The following is a 17,871-nucleotide window of genomic DNA, read 5'->3' as shown; positions in this document are numbered from 1 at the left end:
GAATCACATTCATGCATAATTAATTTTAAATTTACCAGTCGGAGGATTTAAATATCCCAACGACTGAAGCATGTCTGCATTCTTTCTTTCTCGGAGCTAATTGCTGACAACATCTACGCAGGAGGTCGAAGGTCACATAGTACCTGCAGGGAGGACGTGGGGTCACACAAGCAACGATTCTCATGTACTTTCTAATAAAACAGAGCAAAGATCAGGAACCCCAGTAAAATTCTGATTTTCTGATGTGTAAAAAGTTGGGAGGTTCTGTACTTTATTAACATTATGGAACCATCAGCACCAGTTACGGGTCGGCGTGCTGGTGAGAAGACCAAGTTCTGTCCCGTGCAGCAGGATTAGACCCGGCACCGTGTGACAGAACCTGCGGCTTTAATGGCCCAGAGGACTCATCAGGCATTAAGAGCTTAACTCGGTTCTGCAGCGCCGCGATTATTCTGCAGCCATCAAGGAGACGAAGAAGCACGTCCCCGATTCTCCGTTTCAACTCGAGGACAAAGCGCAGAGTCCCCTACTGCCAGGACAAAACGTTTTATTCAGACAAAACTGAACATGAACACGTACAATAATAATAATAATAATAATAATAATAATACAGAGTTTACACTACGGCTGGGGGTCTAAGCAGCAGTACTAACAAAAGAAGAAAAATGGGGATGTCTGTTCCACCAGCTTACAGAAACCGGTTCCACCAGCTTACAGAACCCGGTTCCACCAGCCGCTTTTAATCCCCGCAGCACAAGTCAATTTTCTGCTGCGCTGCAGGGACGATTAATAAAGAAGGAAGAAGGCGCCACCAACTCTAATTTCATTTAACGCTGCTGGACCCGCCCCGTCTGGTCAGCTGACTTTTGATTACAAAGAGTGAGAGTGATGAAGGTCAGAGGTCACACACGCTGCTGACGCTCCTCCACCATCTTCAGGAAAAACTCCTAGACAAGGAGGAGGAAATGTTTTCAGTCTGAAGCATGAGAAGATGATGATGATGATGATATTAAAGACAGTGGGTTCTGACCTTCATAGAATCGGGACACTGAGGGTTGCCCCCTTTCCGCTCGGACCAGTTCAGGAACATCTGGACGAGGCGAGCCGCGTCCTCCTCACTGGACAAACAGAGAAGCACTGTAGTCACATCGTCCAATCAGGGGGCAGAAGAGGAACGAGAACGCGGCTTACTTGTTCCTGCTGAGAAGGTGTTCCAGCAGCTCCTGCACCTGTGACATGTGTCCTCTGGAGACCAGGAAGTGCAGGAGGTCATGGAGGTGCTGGGATGTGAGCAGCTTCTCATACTGCTGCATCTTGCAGAGATGTTTAAACACGGCACCCATGACCTTTAACAGGACAGAGGTCACAGGAATTATAATCATACGCCAGGGACAGTGAGACGTTTTACCCACCTGTGAAGGGACCCCTGCCAGCTCTCCCGTGGACATGACATCCTTCACCTGATCCAGGATCAGAACCGGATCACAGGAAGACAAGAAGCACTGAGACAGAGCACAAACAGTCAGGATCAGACGGACAGAAGACAGAGCAGTCCTGATGTCCTCAAACATCTCAGGTCCTCACACAAATCTGCTGCTCCCTCTTCTGGGCTGACGGGATGAGAAGCAGAGCGCCCAGAGAATAGGCCAGCATACCCAGCTCAACGAAGCGCTTGGCGATGCCAACCAGGTCCAGACTGAAGAGAAACGGGAACCTGAGAGGGAGCAGAGGAGCATGATGTCCACCAGTCACTCCAGACCACAGGACATGCCGTAAAATACTCAGCCTGTTACTTTAACAGAAGCACAAATGTCCTGTAGAAGGTGGCTTTCTGCTGAGGGGTCAAGGGCACAGAGGCTGCAGACAGATGGAGAGAAAGTTCAAAACTCTCTTCACATTTACATTCCATTCATGAAAAGACGCTCGTCGATGTTCAGTGGTAGCTGCTGTTGCTAAGCAACACCATCGTCTCAGGTGGCTCAGGTGGTACCTGACACGAACGGGGCCAGGATCACGCTCCGCCACGTCCTGGAGAAGCTGGCTACCTGCAGACACACAGGACCAGGCGTCATGGTGAGGAGGGACACAGAACAGCAGAACATCAGACTACAGCCGAACCGAGCAGTCACCTCCCACAGACAGGGGATCCCGCCCAGCGTTGACAGGAGCTTCTGCAGGTAGCTGATCTGATGGAGAAACGATAACGGAGGTTCATACGAGTCTCACAACGTCCGCTGTGTGTTCAAATATTCTCCACACACCATGTTGAAGACCAGCAGCTTCTGCAGGATGCCGTTCCACAGCTGCAGGTCGTACACCTGGTACTCCAGCGCCAGATCAGCCACCAACCGCACCGCCTGCACACAGCAGCAAACATGGCCAGTCACCACTCAGGCCAGGCCCCACGGCCTGCTGGGTAACGTGGTGCACGCCCTGCACCTGAGGCTCGTGGCTGTGGTTCTTCCACAGGCCCTTGATCATGCCCTCCTTGGGGCTGCTGAGGAACAGCTCCAGAGTGTAGGGCGTGTTGAGCGCCTCCAGCTGCGACAGGTAGAGGTAGCACTTGATGTGGTGGCTGCAGGAGAACCAGGAGAACATCAACATCGCATCGGGTTAATCGTGACGGCGCGGACTTCTGACTGCTGACCTGACTTCAGATCGGGGGACCCGCAGGAGCGTCTCCAGCATCGTGGCATCAGCCATGCGAACCAGGCAGAGAAGGGCGCGGCTCCGATGCTCAAAAGTCAGGCGGAGTCCCGAGCCTCCAAGCGGCTGAGAAGAAAACCAGACCACAGCTGAGCAGAAATGACGACGATACCAGCGGCGTGTCCACGGCGGTCCGTCCATTCACCCAGGTGCTGGCGGTGAGAACCGGCGAGAGCAGACGGGCACTCAGGTCCACCGGGTGCATCTGGAGGAGGTAGACCACTCTGATGGGTGGAGGGAGGATCATCATAAACGACTGTGTGACCCAAGGGAAACCCTGTCCACATACTAGTACTGCACCTCATCAGATCCGGATCAGCCTGAAGGTCCAGGACACAGTCCTGACAGCTGGGGTCCTGAGTAGTGTTCAGATCATTAAAGATGAATTAGAACTCGTGAAGAACAAGATCTCTGACTTTTGTCAGTTTTCATCAGCCAGGATCTCAAAATTAATATATTAGATGTTACTGATTCTGTGAATTAATAGAATGTCAATCCCAGCATATTTCTGAGTAGAATCAGGGTCAGGAGCGTCCAAGACACTAGAAGTAAATTCAAAGTTCCTCTCTTCAAGTTAACTAAGAAGTTGATGGACTCATTGTCACATGACCCAGGTACGCAGAGGCCCTGGCCTGTTAGAAGTAATGTTCTTGTCAGCATTGGGATGAAGAGCAAACTGAACTGGATTACCATGATGGAGCGGGAGTCACTTTTGCAGATCCATTTCTCCAGCAGGACATTCCGGATCTTGAGGAGATCAACGCTGCTGATGGAAGCTATTTCCTTGGCTACTGCATGGATGTCTGATGAGAAGAAACAGAAAAGTTGTATTTTACTACAGAACCACTGGCCCTGGAGTACCAGACCGCTGAAAGCCAGGTCCTTTACCAGGGTATATCTGTCCTGCTGGCATCTTCATCCGCTCCTCAATGCTTCTGTGCTCAAACAGCGCCACCACCAGTCGCCCGGGAACACCGGTCAACTTCAGCAAGTCCGGCGAGTCGAGGCCAGTGGAGACCAGCAGGTTCTCAATGGCAGAACGCTGAAACTGCAGCTGCATCTTGGAGATGATGGTCTCACCACGAGCCTGCACCTCCTCCTGACCACCATTAAAAAAAAAAACAAACAAACACACACACACACACACACATGCTGTAGTACAAACACACTTAAACACGGACAGAGGAGGAGAGGAAAGAGCAGCGAACCTCAAGACCTGGAGTCTTCAGCAGTTTGTGTGCGAGTTCCAAACAAAACTTTAGAAAAGATGTCTTCTCCATTCCTGCAGACCCAGACAAACCAACATAAGCTCAGTGTGGACCAGCCGAACCAGAGCTGCGGCTACCGGGTAAGTTTTCATGTGCAGGTGTCATCGGTCTGATGTTCTAATGTTCTGGTAGCACGAGACCTTGGAAAGTGTCTACCTGCAGGCAGCTCCTGGCCGATTTTGTGGATGGTGGCGGCAGCAAGTTCCAGGTTCTGGATGCACAGAGTGTACTTGCGGATTGTCTTCACAGCGCGGTCCTTCTCCCGGCTGGAGCCATGCCCCTGGCCCCTCTTGGCCTGTTCCAGAATCAGGGGCTTCAGCTTCTTCTCAAAGACATGATTCACCGCCAGCATGTGCAGCTTGTCCTCATTCACCTGCGGGAACATTAGCAGATTCATGGAAGAACAGACACCAGTACCAACATCACACTGAATGCAGAGGACGGACCTTCATCAGTTTCGATATCAACAGCAGTGTCGGGAAGGTCTCTTCACTGATCTCAGGAGCTGTGGAACACGAGGGTGGCATCACTAACTGAACTGTATGAGTCCCACAGAAAAAAACAGAATCTTCTACAGACATCAGCAGTTCCTCTGATGCTTACAGATGATCTTCCAGAAGAAGTGGTTGGTCTGGAGCAGCAGGTGAAAGGGAAGGCAGGTGTTGGTGAGGGGTGTAATCTCCAGACTATTCTCTAGCATGTAGGCTTTCTCCACATCCGAAGGGGGAGAGATTCGCTTGTAGGACTTGAGGTGTTGGAGTAAACCAATCATCTGCACAAAAGGTCATCAATTTTTCTGCTTCTTTTCAGTCCAACACTGAAATAAACAGTCAGTCCCCACACATCAGCAGTTCTACCTGACTGAGGGGGAAGATGGTGGTGCCCTCGTCCGCCATCTGTATGGTCTGGAGAACCCGTTCGATACGTTCGTAGCTGTAGGGGCTGATCTGAAACATACGTTTCATCAGATTTACGGGCTGAAATGGTTCTTTCTTCATCTACTGATTGGATTGATTATGAAGAAATAAAAGCCCCACCTTGGTGATGGCCATGTTGAGGCTGATGACGAGGTCGGCGGGGCAGCTGAGTTTAGGGATAATCTGCAAGGCGAGTTCAAGAGGTTCCACCACCTCCATCTCAGCCGAACCCCCGCCTTCCTCCTGCAGCAGCAGCGTGGTGATGAACAAGTTCAGCGCCTGATCACTGTTCAGGCCAAACGTCCTGCAAAGGCCAGTTCACCACAACGGTCATTTGACCACAACCCCACCAGTCATCAAGCCGCTGACAATCATGCACACGTCTACCTCACCTGCAGTACTCCAGGATGAGCTCAGGGGTCACACTGCGGTTCTTCACAAGAACAGGAATGAGGTTCTTCTTGGTCTCTGGACTGAGTCTGAACACAGACTGGATAGAAACCTGGTGGTGCATGATGGGAGTGAGTTTGTACCATGTTTCATGATGAATTAAAACTTCACACTTTATTGACTGTTGACTGTTCCAACCCCTAATCTGCCCAGCCGGATCCCCCACTCGGCGTCTGTGATGACTGACAGGAACTTCTCTCTTTCCTCCTGGTCCTGGTACATGGAGCACAGATGGGCGCCGACCACAGCTACAGCCTGCCAAACGAACACGGTCAGGGTCTCACTAGATGCTGGAACCTGGAGTGAAAGCAGTGGCAGTGTCCCCTACCCTGATCTTGTCATAGTTCTGCCAGGCGCTGCTGATGCTCTTCCACAGGACACTCAGCACCTCGGTTCTGGACAGCAGGGTGCAGAGTCCCACTGCCAGATCACAGTCCACCACCCTCCAGTTCAGGACCTGCAACAAACGAGGTCATCACATATTCCCTCAAAAACAGTCCTGATGAACATAATACAACGGACCTTCTGCAGGAGGGACGCCGTAACCACAGTGATGTTGGAGAAGGTGGCCTTCCCAATTTCAGTCAGACGCTGCTTGTCCCGGAGTAAACGCTTCCCATCATACAGCTGCGTGGAGAAGAGACAGCGTCAGGGGACATCAGCCCTCCTTCTCATTCTTGCTCTTACTAGAACACGAGGCCCAGCGTGGACCTTGGTGCTGAGGCTCAGGTTCATGTTGTTGGACAGCAGGTGCTGCACGATGCTGCCGTACGAGTCGAACTGCAGACGCAGGGCCAGTTCCAGCTGACTGCACTCCTGCAGGCTCTGCAGCATGGTGGCCAGCGGCATCATCAGCGGCTCCACGAGGTCCCTGTCTGGGGTGGGAGAGCAGGCGGAGGTCAGAGGGAAGCCGTTCAAGAAGACGACGTGATCAGATGGTCCAGATCCTCGTACCCTCCTTATAAGCACAGTTGGATAAGCAGGCGCAGTCTAGCGGAAAGAGTCTGGAGTCTGAGGACAAACAGAGAACATGAAGAAGGACAAGTTGAATTAATGAGAAAGAGCAGAAGAGCGGAGAAAAGTCCTACCTGAGAAAAGTGGCAGCAGGCGAGTGGTGATCCTGTACTGGACAGGAAGCACAGAGACGGGGTCCAGGACAATCCCGTCCTCACTAAACGAGTCCTGGAAGCTGGACTCTGTGTAGGCTTCCTGCTCAGCATTCAGGCTGGACGCCTGGGAAGATCATTATAAAAATATCAGATATAGTCACGAGCTGCCATTTCGTCCGTGCCACACCAGAAAATGACACTCGTGCCAGTCAGATGTTGAAGGCCAGCCCCACCTTTGCTGTGAAGCCGTAGTCATCGTCCATCTGACACTGGCGGTAGACGTCGGCAGCGCTGCGCGTGCTCTTGCACAACTCCAGACAGTCCAGCAGCTGGTCTGCGGGGACATTTAAAAAAATCGATCAATCACAGAACATTTAGTGCATTAAAATACAAGCTGCTTTTCTCTTTTAAACCAGGACCAGAACTAATGACACAAATGCTGCTTTACACGAAGTTAGACCTTTTTGTCACTTGTTTCTGTGGTGCACTGGAACAGAATTGCAAGCATTTCATTACGTTTCCTTCAGGCTTTTATTCACAATTACAGCGAAGAGCCAATAATTTGCAGTATTAATTCGCCCTGACATGCTGTCAATCAACTTCTGGGCCGAATCCGGACCGATTGCAACCCATTCCTTCATAAATCAGAGCTTGGAGTTTGTCAGAATTTGTGGGTTTTTGTTTGTCCACAAGTTTCCTGGCCATGGACGCAACATGAATGGTCTCCAGATGCTTGATGGTAGAAAAGGGGCTTCATCAGAGAAAATGACTTTACCCCGGTCCTCAGCAGTCCAATCCCTGTACTTTTTACAGAATATCAAGTCGGTCCTTGATGTTCTTCTTGGAGAGAAGAGGCTTCTTTGCTGCCCTTCTTGACAGCAGGCCATCCTCAAAGTCTTCTCCTCACTGTGTGTGCAGATGCCCTCACACCTGCCTATTCCTGAGCAAGCTCTGCACTAGTGGCACCTCGATCCTGCAGCTGAATCCTCTTCAGGAGACGGTGCTGCTGCTTGCTGGACTTTCTTTGGTGCCCTGAAGCCTTCTTCACAGCACTTGAATCTCTCTCCTTGAAGTTTTGATAGTTGATTTAGGTGCAATCTTAGTAGCAGGAATATTGTGGGGCAGAGGTGGCCTAGCGGTAAAGGAAGCAGCCACGTAATCAGAAGGTCGCCGGTTCGAATCCCGATCTGCCAAGGTGCCACTGAGCAAAGCACCGTCCCCACACACTGCTCCCCGGGCGCCTGTCATAGCTGCCCATCACACCAAGCGTGATGGTTAAATACAGAGGACCCATTTCACTGTGTGCACCGTGTGCTGTGACAATCACTTCACTTTAAAAGCTTTTGAATATCCTGGGGACACTCAGGGTTAAATGTCCTGCTAAGGGACACAATGGTAGTAAGTGGGATTCGAACCTGGGTCTTCTGGTTCATAGGCGAGTGTGTTAGTAGCCTAGTGGGTAACACACTCGCCTATGAACCAGAAGACCCGGGTTCGAATCCCACTTACTACCACTGTGTCCCTGAGCAGGACACTTAACCCTGAGTGTCTCCAGGGGGAGACTGTCCCTGTAAATACTGACTGTAATTCTCTCTGGATAAGAGCGTCTGGTAAATGCTGTAAATGTTTCCTACTAGGCCATTACCACCACACCATGATGACTTCCTTGTAGGTAACCATTTTTAACAGAGGAAGAACAATGATTTCAAGCCTCCTTTTAAAGCATCCAGTCTGCTATTCTAACTCAGTCAGCATGACAGAATGATCTCCAGCTTTGTGCTCCTCAACACTCTCACTTATGTTCTCACTTGAGAGGGTAACTGAAATGATCTCAGCAGGTCCTTTTGTGGAGGGCTGAAATGCAGGGGAAATGTTTTTGTAATTCCTCTGATCATCCTTCATTCTGGAGTTTATACAAATTGCAATAATAAATAAAACGGAAGCAGCAAACTTTGTGAATTAGTGTGTGGACATTCAAAGTTGAACGATCATACATGATGATGACTGTTTGCAAATTGAATTCTGCCAGAACAGAAATTTCATTTAACTTTGAGGACCAAATACCTGAGTGGCAGACGGTGGCCGCCTGACAGGCCAGTTGATGGATGACCGCCGGTAGGTTGAATCTCTCTGGGAGAACCATGGGAACGTCATCTTCCAGCATCTGGCAGAGCTTCTGGGTGGTGTGGAGGAGCACCACCCCCGTGCTGGAGTTGGGGTGGTGCAGGTACAGATCACTGAAGGAATAGAATGATGAAACCTCCCATCAATGTCCTCACGTTCCCTCAGTCTTCTTCAGTTGGTCACTCACCTGAGGATCTTCAGCGCTTTCTCCACCTTGCCGACCTCCAGGGCCCTGTGAGCCATGTCTGTCCAGACCTCCTGCTCGGAGAGCTGCAGCTGCTGGGCCAGGCGCTGGGGGCCGGCCTCGGTGGAGATGGTCTTGGTCAGGCTGACCACGTCAGGACCATGCCTGGAAGCTGAAACGATCACCTTCTCATCATCCATGGTGGGTGGGGCAGTGGAGGACTTCTTGGCTAAATGGCGCCACGCCTTTGTGTTCTCATACGCCGTGATAACCTGCTGCTTGAACCTTTTAAGAAGCTGAGGGTCTTCATACTCGTCCGGTGACAGAAAGATGTCAAACTGCTCCTGAGGAGGGACAGGTTAAAAAGGAAGTTCTCACACTCACACAGACACAGACAGACGGAGCAGCTACCTGCAGATGAGCAATGATCATGAACATCTTCAGGCTTCCGTCATGCCTCATCTTCATAAACATGTTGTCTGGAAGAGCAGTCACAGTTTCTCGTTCAGAACCTCCATGATGAAAACCAAGGTGAGTGGGCGTGGCAGCAAAGCACCACTGACCTTTGTAGAGGTTTTGTAGTAAATTCAACATCTCCACGGTGACCTGTGCCACCAGCATCTGCTGCTGCTTCTGCAGTTTCAAATGAAAGTGACGTGATTGTCATTGTGATACACAGCAGCACAGCACACGGTGCACACAGTAAAATGTGTCCTCTGCATTTAACCATCACCCTGAGTGAGCAGTGGGCACCATGACAGGCGCCCGGGGAGCAGTGTGTGGGGACGGTGCTTTGCTCAGTGGCACCTTGGCGGGTCGGGATTCGAACCGGCAACCTTCTGATTACGGGGCCGCTTCCTTAACCGCTAGGCCACCACTGCCCCAATGAGACTGAATGCAGGTGACAAGGTAACATTACTGACTGAAAGCTGATCATCTTCACCTCTGCAGACGTGAGCTGCTTCTCCTGCAAGATGAACCTGGCCCAGGTGACCAGGCGGGCAATCACCACCTCGGCATCAGCAGTGGCCAGACGCTTCAGGAGCAGCATGCACTCTTCAGGCTGAGGTAGAAACAAACGTCATACACACTAAGTGTTGTGGTGGAACGCAGCTTTGAGACGCGCTGCAGCCGTGTGACCTCTGACCTTGCTCTGGGTCAGCTGCTGGTGGCAGTATAGGAAGTAGATCTCACAGTGGTCCAGCTTGTATGCCTCTGCTAAACTGAGTGAGTCGTCCAGAGAGGTGGGCAGGTCCTGCTTCAAGATGTGTCTTACCAGGGTCTACACACACAGGTCGTGGACCAATCAGAAGAGATGTGAGTAAAAGGAGGAGTGTCCTTGTGAAAGGAGTGCCGTCTCACCATGACTTTGTGGGCGCTGGAGATGTTGAGGTTGCGGATGCCGTAGCGTCGCAGCAGCTTCTTCATCTCCATCAGGCAGTAGCTCTCCCTCAGCAGCTCCTGCCTGGGGAACCAACAGGAGCTTCAGAGCAGCAACCCCACACTGATCACAGAACTGGGTTGCTGGTGGGTGTGTGTGTGGGTGTGTTACTAACTTGGGATGCTCCATTTCCAGATGCTCCTGCACCAAACTCTCCACAGAGTCACTCCAGGGCACCACGGCTTTGAACATGATCTCCAGAACCGCGTCAATCACCAACTGGTCAGAAAAGCGCAGCAGATCATTGTGAAATCGAGGCCGTTCTCCAATATGCCCCTACGGAACAGAACTCACGTTGGGGTCACTCATACAGCGCAGAACCGCCATGGCTTTGGCCTCCCACTCTGTGAAGAGAGTTGTGGTGCTGGAGCTGGAACACTGCAGCACGTCCTGCAGAGTGAGGCAATCAATCAATCCATCCATCCATCCATCAAAGCTCCCATAATTCACCATCCCGCAGCGCCAGGCACCTTGATGTAGAGCAGCAGCGTCTCGTCCAGGTCCAGCTTGTGCTCCAGTGCATACGGCCGCACTGCCGTCTCGATGGCGTCGGGGACGAGTTCGGGGGCGAGGACTTTATCCAGCATCAGAAAGGCAACACTGCGGATGGAGCCCTGCGCAGATCCACAGAGACGCGTTACACCACCAGGGAAAGTTCGGAGGTCAGAGGTCATCAGCAGCGCAGGTCCCACCATCTCGAAGTCCGACAGTGACAGCCGGCAGTTGTACTTCCTGTAAAGGTCACACAGCTGCTGCAGGTTCAGCACCAGCACCCTCAGCTGCTGCAGATCTTCATCACCACACTCTTCCTCCTGCTGAGAAACCGTGCCATCAGCTCAACCACCAAAAACACGGAGAGGAAGAGGAAAGGATCTTGACGCACCGACATCCAGAAGGGAGGCAGGCCCAGTTCAGCCAGGAGCAGGCCGTTGTGCGGCCAGTCGCTCTGTAACACAGCCAGGAGTCTTCTGTGATCTTTATATCTAACCCTGATCAACATGCATATACACACACACACACACACACACACACACACACACACCTTCTCAGTCAGCTCCAGGTTCCGCGCCCTCTGCTCCAACCACCAGGCCAAGATCTTCTGTAAGAACAAGTTAATGAAGGATTACATTCACGTAGATGTGGGAGGGGCTACAGGAGTGAAGGTCAGGAAAGTCGCACCCGTCCATCCGGCAGGGTCCTCCACACGAACGGGACGACCGCCACCTTCAACCACAGCCGTAGTTGCGGGGACGGGACGGTGGAGGGGATGACTGCCAGCAAGGAGCGAAGAGAGTCCTCGTCAAAATGTGTGGAGATCTCCCCCTGCAACACACACACACGTTCCGTACTGTGCATGTATAAGTCTGTAGGGGTGTGTGTGTGTGTGTGTGTGTGTGTGTGTACCTCATGTCGGAGCCACAAGTGCTGCGCTCCAGTCAGGTCCCCAACCCTTAAGTGGTTTAGGACGTCCTTCAGGTAGTCATCACTGTTCAAGAACTCGATCCACGACACGCCGCTTCAAACACACACACAGGTCAGCACCAGCTGGATTGTGCAGAGACATGCGCGTGAAACAGAGACAGAAGTGGACGTACTCGAAGTTGTCTGGGCCGTGGACGCTGCAGAAGGTGGCGAGTTTTGCGAGGGCCACGTGGATCTCGGACGAGGGGAAGCGTGAGGAGGCGAAGTTCAACATCTCCTCTGCAGCATCAATGCTGGGCCACAGCGCTGACAGACAGTAGTGCACCACGTAGTCTTCATCCTGACGGGAGAAAAACCCAAACAAACCACATGGTGGCGCTCCATTCTAGGATTATACAGGAAAAGGAGAATTATTACCATTATCTTCAGTAGGTTGCTCTTAGCCTCCTCCACCAGCTCTGACCACATCACCTGACCATGTTCTCCAAAGGGGACCGACGCCAGTTTCTCCAGAATAAAATCCAGCTTCACCTTATAGACCAGCTGCAGGACAGACAACGTACATGGCAGGTCAGAGGTCAGTTTCCTGGTCAAACCTAAAACTGGCCACACCCACACACCTCCATATCCAGGCCAAAGGCCGCTGCAAAGTTCTCCGCTTCTTCAAACTGGTGTTTGTAGAGGAGTCTGTTGAGTCTGGAGAGAAGAGCAGCAGGTCAGCGGTGAGGTGACAGAAGCACAAGAGATAAATGTCCCCCGCATGCCAGAAGTTCTCTCACCGCTTCTCAGGCAGAGACTCAGTCAAGCAACGCATCACCACAGCCGAGCCATCACCATCGTCACTGCGTCACACACACATCCATCCAAGTTCAGTTGAGAGGTTCAAAAGGTCCACAGAGAGTGACAACTCCACACACTTTACAGTTCTCACCTTTTAAGATTCCCTGAAATCTCCTCCAACAGATAAATGGTGTCCTACAGACAAGAGACAGAGAACATGAGTCACCTGACCAAGACCCATCTTCACCAAAAACTGACGGGCCAGACATACCGGACTGGTGGTTTTCTGGACTAGACAAGACACAGACGAGACGTCCAGCGAGTAGAGAATGTCCAGATCTGGGAGGGACTGAACCTGAAGTCTCCGAACCTGCAGAAGTGAGAAGAACTTTAGAAACTTCTACCTCTCAGGCCTCCATCACGGACAGTGTGAGGTGAGGAGATGTGTGACCTGGTGCTCGTTGTTGATGCTCAGCGTGATTATCTTCATGCTGCTCTTCTCCTGTCTGTGGAACCAGGAGAAATGATGATCATGTGGGATGTGGTCTACAAAGACAAGGTACGATTTAAAACGAGGAGACGACTCACGAGGACAGAGAGGCAGAGTCGCCCTCAGTGACCAACAGGAAGTCCTGGACAGAGAGGTCAGGCCAGCAGCACAACATGACCAGCAGGTGCAGGTCCCATGAGCTCAGCATGTTCTGAGGGAAGATGTTCAGGTGCATTTGAGTCCTGCTATTCTGGTGGACAGTCGCAGACGTGAACATTTTCAGAGTTCATTTTCCCACCTCTTTATTTAAAACATACATCACGTTGTCCACCACCTCCATCTTCCGCACGCCTGGTTAAAGGATGGAGAGGGAGAAAAATAATCGGAGATCTGGTTTCAGAAAACAAAACCCCACTTACTACCATTCTGTCCCTGAGTGTCTCCAGGGGGACTGTCCCGCTGTTGTGATAAGGGTGTCTGTTCTCATTTACATTTATGGCATTTATCAAACACAACAATGTAAAACAGCTTGAAATTGTAGCCCATCTACGACTAAACTATTACTTTTAAAGCATTTAGGGACAGTCCCCTTCTTAAGTGTCTTGCTCAGGGACACGATTGTATTAAGTGGGGTTTTGAGCTCTTCTGGTTCAAAGGTGTGTGTGTTATCCACTAGAGAATAGAATATCTTACCATGGAGCAGGGCTGATAGTATTTACTGGTAGTTCTCCTTTAAATGGACACGACACTATGCTGTGGGCGGAGTTAGTCGTCTGCACCAATCCTGATGCAGATCGACCCTCCACCAAGCAGAGGAACCGAGCTCATGTGGCCCCTTTATTATTTCATGTTGTATTACGTAAAAGTAATGCAATGTCCCCGTCTCATGTAGTAGCCTAGTGGGTAAGACACTCGCCTATCAACCAGAAGTCCCAAGTTCAAACCCCACTTTCTCCCATGGTGTCTGTGAGCAAGACACTTAACCCTGAGTGTCTCCAGGGGGGACTGTCCCTGTAACTACTGACTGTAAGTCGCTCTGGATAAGGACGTCTGATAAATGCTGTAAATGAAAAATGTAAATCTTATTTAAAAAATGTACGTTTAATAAAACCAATTTACAACAAAGCGAATCCTACGGAAAGGATCCGTACTATAGCACGGAAGTTCCACCCTGAATAAAACGTACAGCTCTAACGTACAGCTCTGCGGCTTCATTACTCGGGTCTCATTCGTGCCGTGACTACTTTTACCAGCTAGATCCACATAGCATAGTTCCTGTGTCCAGCAGAATAATAAATAGAGGAACACAACCCTGCTCACCTGGTAACAGCATGGAGTCCAGAGAAGACCTGAGGGACATGGATTCGTGACCACAGTCCATCGTCCAAACAGAGAGAGAACGTTCTCCATCACCCTGTCAGATAAAACGAATCCGTGTGACTTTCTACTTCACATTTACGATCATAAGAACTGTGATTAGGCCTGATGATGAGTTACCCCGATCAGAAGCTGCATTTTGTTTCCATGGTGACTAATGAGCGAGGAGGTGCAGCCGCCATGGTGGAGGTCAGCAGTGGAGTAGAACTCGGTCCGGATGGCGCCTTGGAGCTGGAGGAAAAACGGTCAAAACCGTGCAGCAGCAGTGAAAGCATAAAAAACATCTCCTCACCTCATTCAGACTCCTGACGTCCAGAGAGGTGATGGCTGAGGAGGAGAGCGAGATGTTAGAACCTCCACCGCAATTCTACACTGGGCAGGTGACAGGACTCACCACACCTTTCTCTATTTCTCCCAGAGCCAGGTTGGCCACGTGCAGGAAGCCACTGTGGACGGTGAGGAAGAGGTCGTACCCTCCTGCACAGAACCACACACATCTAGTCATCTTCTGCTGAAGGTCCACGTCCTCCATCACCATACAGTGCGCTCCTCACCTGAGTTCTGTACCTCCTGAAGGATGAGGCTCTTGTATGTGCTCTCCTCCCCATCAGAGGAACCCTGCTGTAAAACCTCTCACACACACACACACACACACACACACACAACAGCTGATGTGGGTCTGCAGGTTCTCTGCAGTTTCTGTTCTGGCATGATGCTCGTTTCTCACCCTGCTCAGCAATATCTTCTGCTGAGGAACGTAGATCAGGTGCAGGTTCCCATTTCTCTCACCGACGACCAGGAACTTGCCCTTAGAACAAACGTCCACCGCGTCCACCAGGGTGTCTGGAGACGCAGAACCAGCAGGACAGTTAGAACATGCAGGAACACAGGAGGTGAGAAGAAACGGAAGGAAGGAACCTGACCAAAGTAGAGGTGCAGCAGGACCGACTGAAAGCCGGGGTCGAACAGAACCACGGCCGTGTCACAAGCCACCAGGCAGCAGTGGGGACAGCTGGAGGAGAAGAGTCTGGGACGTGAGGGGACCTGCAGCAGGAACGGAACCGATTCATCATCACGGCCAGACTATAATCCAGACTAAATCCGAATCGGTGTGTCCCGCGCCATATTAACGTGAAGAACCAGAAGCGGCGACCTGTCCGGTCGGACTGAGGCGCAGCAGCGTGTCCAGCTGGTAAAGGGCGCTGCTGCTGCTGCTGTCGGCGCCCAGGCGGACCGTCCCCGTGTCCTCGGCGAGGAGAAGCTCCACGTTGCTCCACATGGCACAGACAGACACTTTTTCAGAAACTTCTCAGGATCGGACGCGCCCTCCACGCATCCGAAATGCGCGGTTTGGCGCCTTCGGCACAGGTCCCGCCCATTTCCTCCGAGACGCGGACTGCCGCGGTTCAAATTCAACCTGGCCGCTTTAAAACGTTGCAGTTCGACAGCAATTAACAGTAAGTTCATTTTCCAGAAGAACAAACACGTGACAAAACCACTTAAATGACCCGAGGGGAAAAAAATACACATCCCAGAATGCACCCAGAGACCCTGCTTCTACGTCATTTCCGGCAACGCTACGCTCGGTGGGTGTTGACCGAATAATTTTATATTTTCACTAAAAATCGAAATGATAATATGAGCAGATGTGGAACAGATGGTTGAAATAAAATTGTAATACTTTAACAATATTACAAAGTGTCTTTGCAAGGATTGCAGGATTGTGTAATTTATGATTCATGATTTTTTATTTTTACGTCATGTATGACCACAATATTATATATTCTTGAGAGAAGCGATTTAATTAAATTATTTGAGGGATAATTATTTTTTCATCTCGGCTCCATTAATACCTTTATTATTTTTTGAGGAATATTGTTGCAACATATATATTTGCATTTAAATAATTTATCAGACTCCAAGGGTAAGGTGTGTGTTTGTGCATCACAGTAATATCCTTGTGAACATGGATTTCCGGTCAACCTCATGATACATTTTTAAGGCACCGGCAAAACAGGCTTTGTATCAGGCTTTGTAAATAGGTGGTAGTAGCCTAGTGTGTAACACACTCGCCAGAAGACCCAGGTTCAAACCCCACTTACTACCATCGTGTCCCTGAGCAGGACACTTAACCCTGAGTGTCTCCAGGGGGGGACTGTCCCTGTAACTACCGACTGTAAGTGGCTCTGGATAAGGGCGTCTGGTAAATGCTGTAAATGAAATGAAAGGTATCTCATTGTGTTTTCCTCGTTGTGTCTGCAGACGAGTGAGTAAATAAATCATGAACACCAGTGTCACCACTAAACACCAACACTGTGAAGATGGAGCCTAATGCAAAGCTGCTCCGCGTTTCCACTCCCTCCTGAAATTCCATTTATAACTTGTCTGCAAGGCAGCAGATGGGTCTCCACATCAACTCTGCGTCAACTCCAGTGAAAGTGAAGCGATTGTCATTGTGAAACGATTCAGCACAGCACATGGTGACATGGTGAAACGTGTCCTCTGTATTTAACCATCACCCTTGGTAAGCAGTGGGCAGTCATGACAGGCGCCCGGGGAGCAGTGTGTGGGGACCTCAGTGGCACCTTGGTGGCTTGGGATTCGAACCAGCAACCTTCTGATTATGGGGCAGCTTCCCGACCCGCTAGGCCACCACTGCCCTGATCAGCATATAGGTCAGCACCTCCAGCGTCTGCACATAAATCAGCGCAATATGGGTAAAATATTCTGCACCAGTTGCTAAGCAACAGGAGATGAATTCCACAAGTGTCCAGACATCGTCTGTAAGCTTAAATACAATTTAACACAATTTACCCAAGTTGTTAACTGCTACATATGAAAGGAGACCAACAGGAAGGAACATGCATGCTGCTCATGATCGACACGCACCACCACCAGCACAGGAACAGGATATTACATCAAATATTCAACTGTCAGTAATATTTAAAAACCTCTTTTCAATAGAGGTGGATAAGGCGTCTGACTCCTGATGAGAAGATTGTGGGTGCGAGTCCCTTCGATGTTGATCCCAGATGCACTGCTCCCCGGTCACCAAGGGTGATGGTTAAATACAGAGGACACGTTTCACCGTGTCACCGTGTGCTGTGCTGCTGTGTCTCACAATGACAATCACGTCACGTTCACTTTTATAGGCCTGGTTCTGCTGTCCTACTGCCATCTCATGGCCAGTCAGGGAGCACCGCCTGGAGATTTAGGATCATTGATGATCTCAACTGGAAGACACAGATTCTGACTTCAGCAGGGAGTGATAATAATAGTAATGGTGATTATAATCATAATCCCAAGCAGAGTTGGTGCAGAAGATAATAGAATACATTTCTCAACTAATCAACTGCCTCAGATGAGAAGAGCAATTCTGTCCACTTGTACATGTTATTACTGCCCCGCGTTTTCGAAACTGAGAGGAAGTCTGTGACGTCATGACGTCCAGCGGGAAACATTTCACTTTCTGCTTTAGTAGTCAGTTTAGATAATTAAATAAGATAATTTATTACTACAGTTGACTACAGGCCCTATCTGTAAATCTACTCCACGTGTTTTACTCGGAATTATGGCGGTGACGCGCCGTGACGTCACGGCGGA

At 50.4% G+C, this 17,871-nt stretch overlaps 1 protein-coding gene across 4 annotated transcripts; it reads right to left on the bottom strand.

Moving 5' to 3' along the window:
• Nucleotides 1-530: 530 nt before the first annotated feature.
• On the bottom strand, nt 531-15,818 carry kntc1 (kinetochore associated 1). 4 transcript variants are annotated; one of them, XM_028968509.1, is made up of 61 exons: nt 15,422-15,818; nt 15,192-15,312; nt 14,996-15,111; nt 14,823-14,898; nt 14,668-14,745; nt 14,561-14,595; nt 14,389-14,499; nt 14,212-14,305; nt 13,190-13,242; nt 12,990-13,102; nt 12,853-12,907; nt 12,673-12,771; nt 12,553-12,596; nt 12,401-12,463; nt 12,242-12,317; nt 12,039-12,164; nt 11,795-11,961; nt 11,604-11,715; nt 11,379-11,522; nt 11,242-11,298; nt 11,083-11,145; nt 10,892-11,014; nt 10,670-10,813; nt 10,494-10,589; nt 10,315-10,418; nt 10,121-10,223; nt 9,906-10,040; nt 9,702-9,821; nt 9,322-9,391; nt 9,170-9,237; nt 8,762-9,102; nt 8,515-8,687; nt 6,684-6,784; nt 6,430-6,574; nt 6,296-6,352; nt 6,053-6,216; nt 5,864-5,968; nt 5,670-5,798; nt 5,480-5,596; nt 5,284-5,393; nt 5,012-5,195; nt 4,832-4,921; nt 4,578-4,746; nt 4,421-4,479; nt 4,131-4,347; nt 3,915-3,988; nt 3,595-3,805; nt 3,397-3,509; nt 3,007-3,062; nt 2,852-2,930; nt 2,648-2,772; nt 2,440-2,575; nt 2,262-2,357; nt 2,130-2,186; nt 1,991-2,045; nt 1,794-1,857; nt 1,585-1,714; nt 1,413-1,502; nt 1,192-1,346; nt 1,031-1,118; nt 531-947 (listed from the first exon to the last, which is right to left on the bottom strand). In XM_028968509.1, exons 1-61 carry the CDS (start codon nt 15,545-15,547, stop codon nt 903-905), a joined length of 6,627 nt encoding a protein of 2,208 aa, XP_028824342.1. In that variant the 5' UTR covers nt 15,548-15,818; the 3' UTR covers nt 531-902. The 4 variants fall into 4 exon arrangements, with proteins under 4 accessions (XP_028824342.1, XP_028824339.1, XP_028824340.1 ...); XM_028968506.1 differs by having other exon boundaries at nt 1,192-1,502; XM_028968507.1 differs by having other exon boundaries at nt 1,192-1,502; nt 10,892-11,011.
• Between the last annotated feature and the right edge of the window lie 2,053 nt (nt 15,819-17,871).

The sequence above is a fragment of the Denticeps clupeoides genome, unplaced genomic scaffold, assembly GCF_900700375.1.
Source record: "Denticeps clupeoides unplaced genomic scaffold, fDenClu1.1, whole genome shotgun sequence".
Classification (NCBI taxonomy): domain Eukaryota; kingdom Metazoa; phylum Chordata; class Actinopteri; order Clupeiformes; family Denticipitidae; genus Denticeps; species Denticeps clupeoides.
Note: the sequence above shows the minus strand (reverse complement) of the source record. Positions and strands in the feature narration are given on the sequence as shown.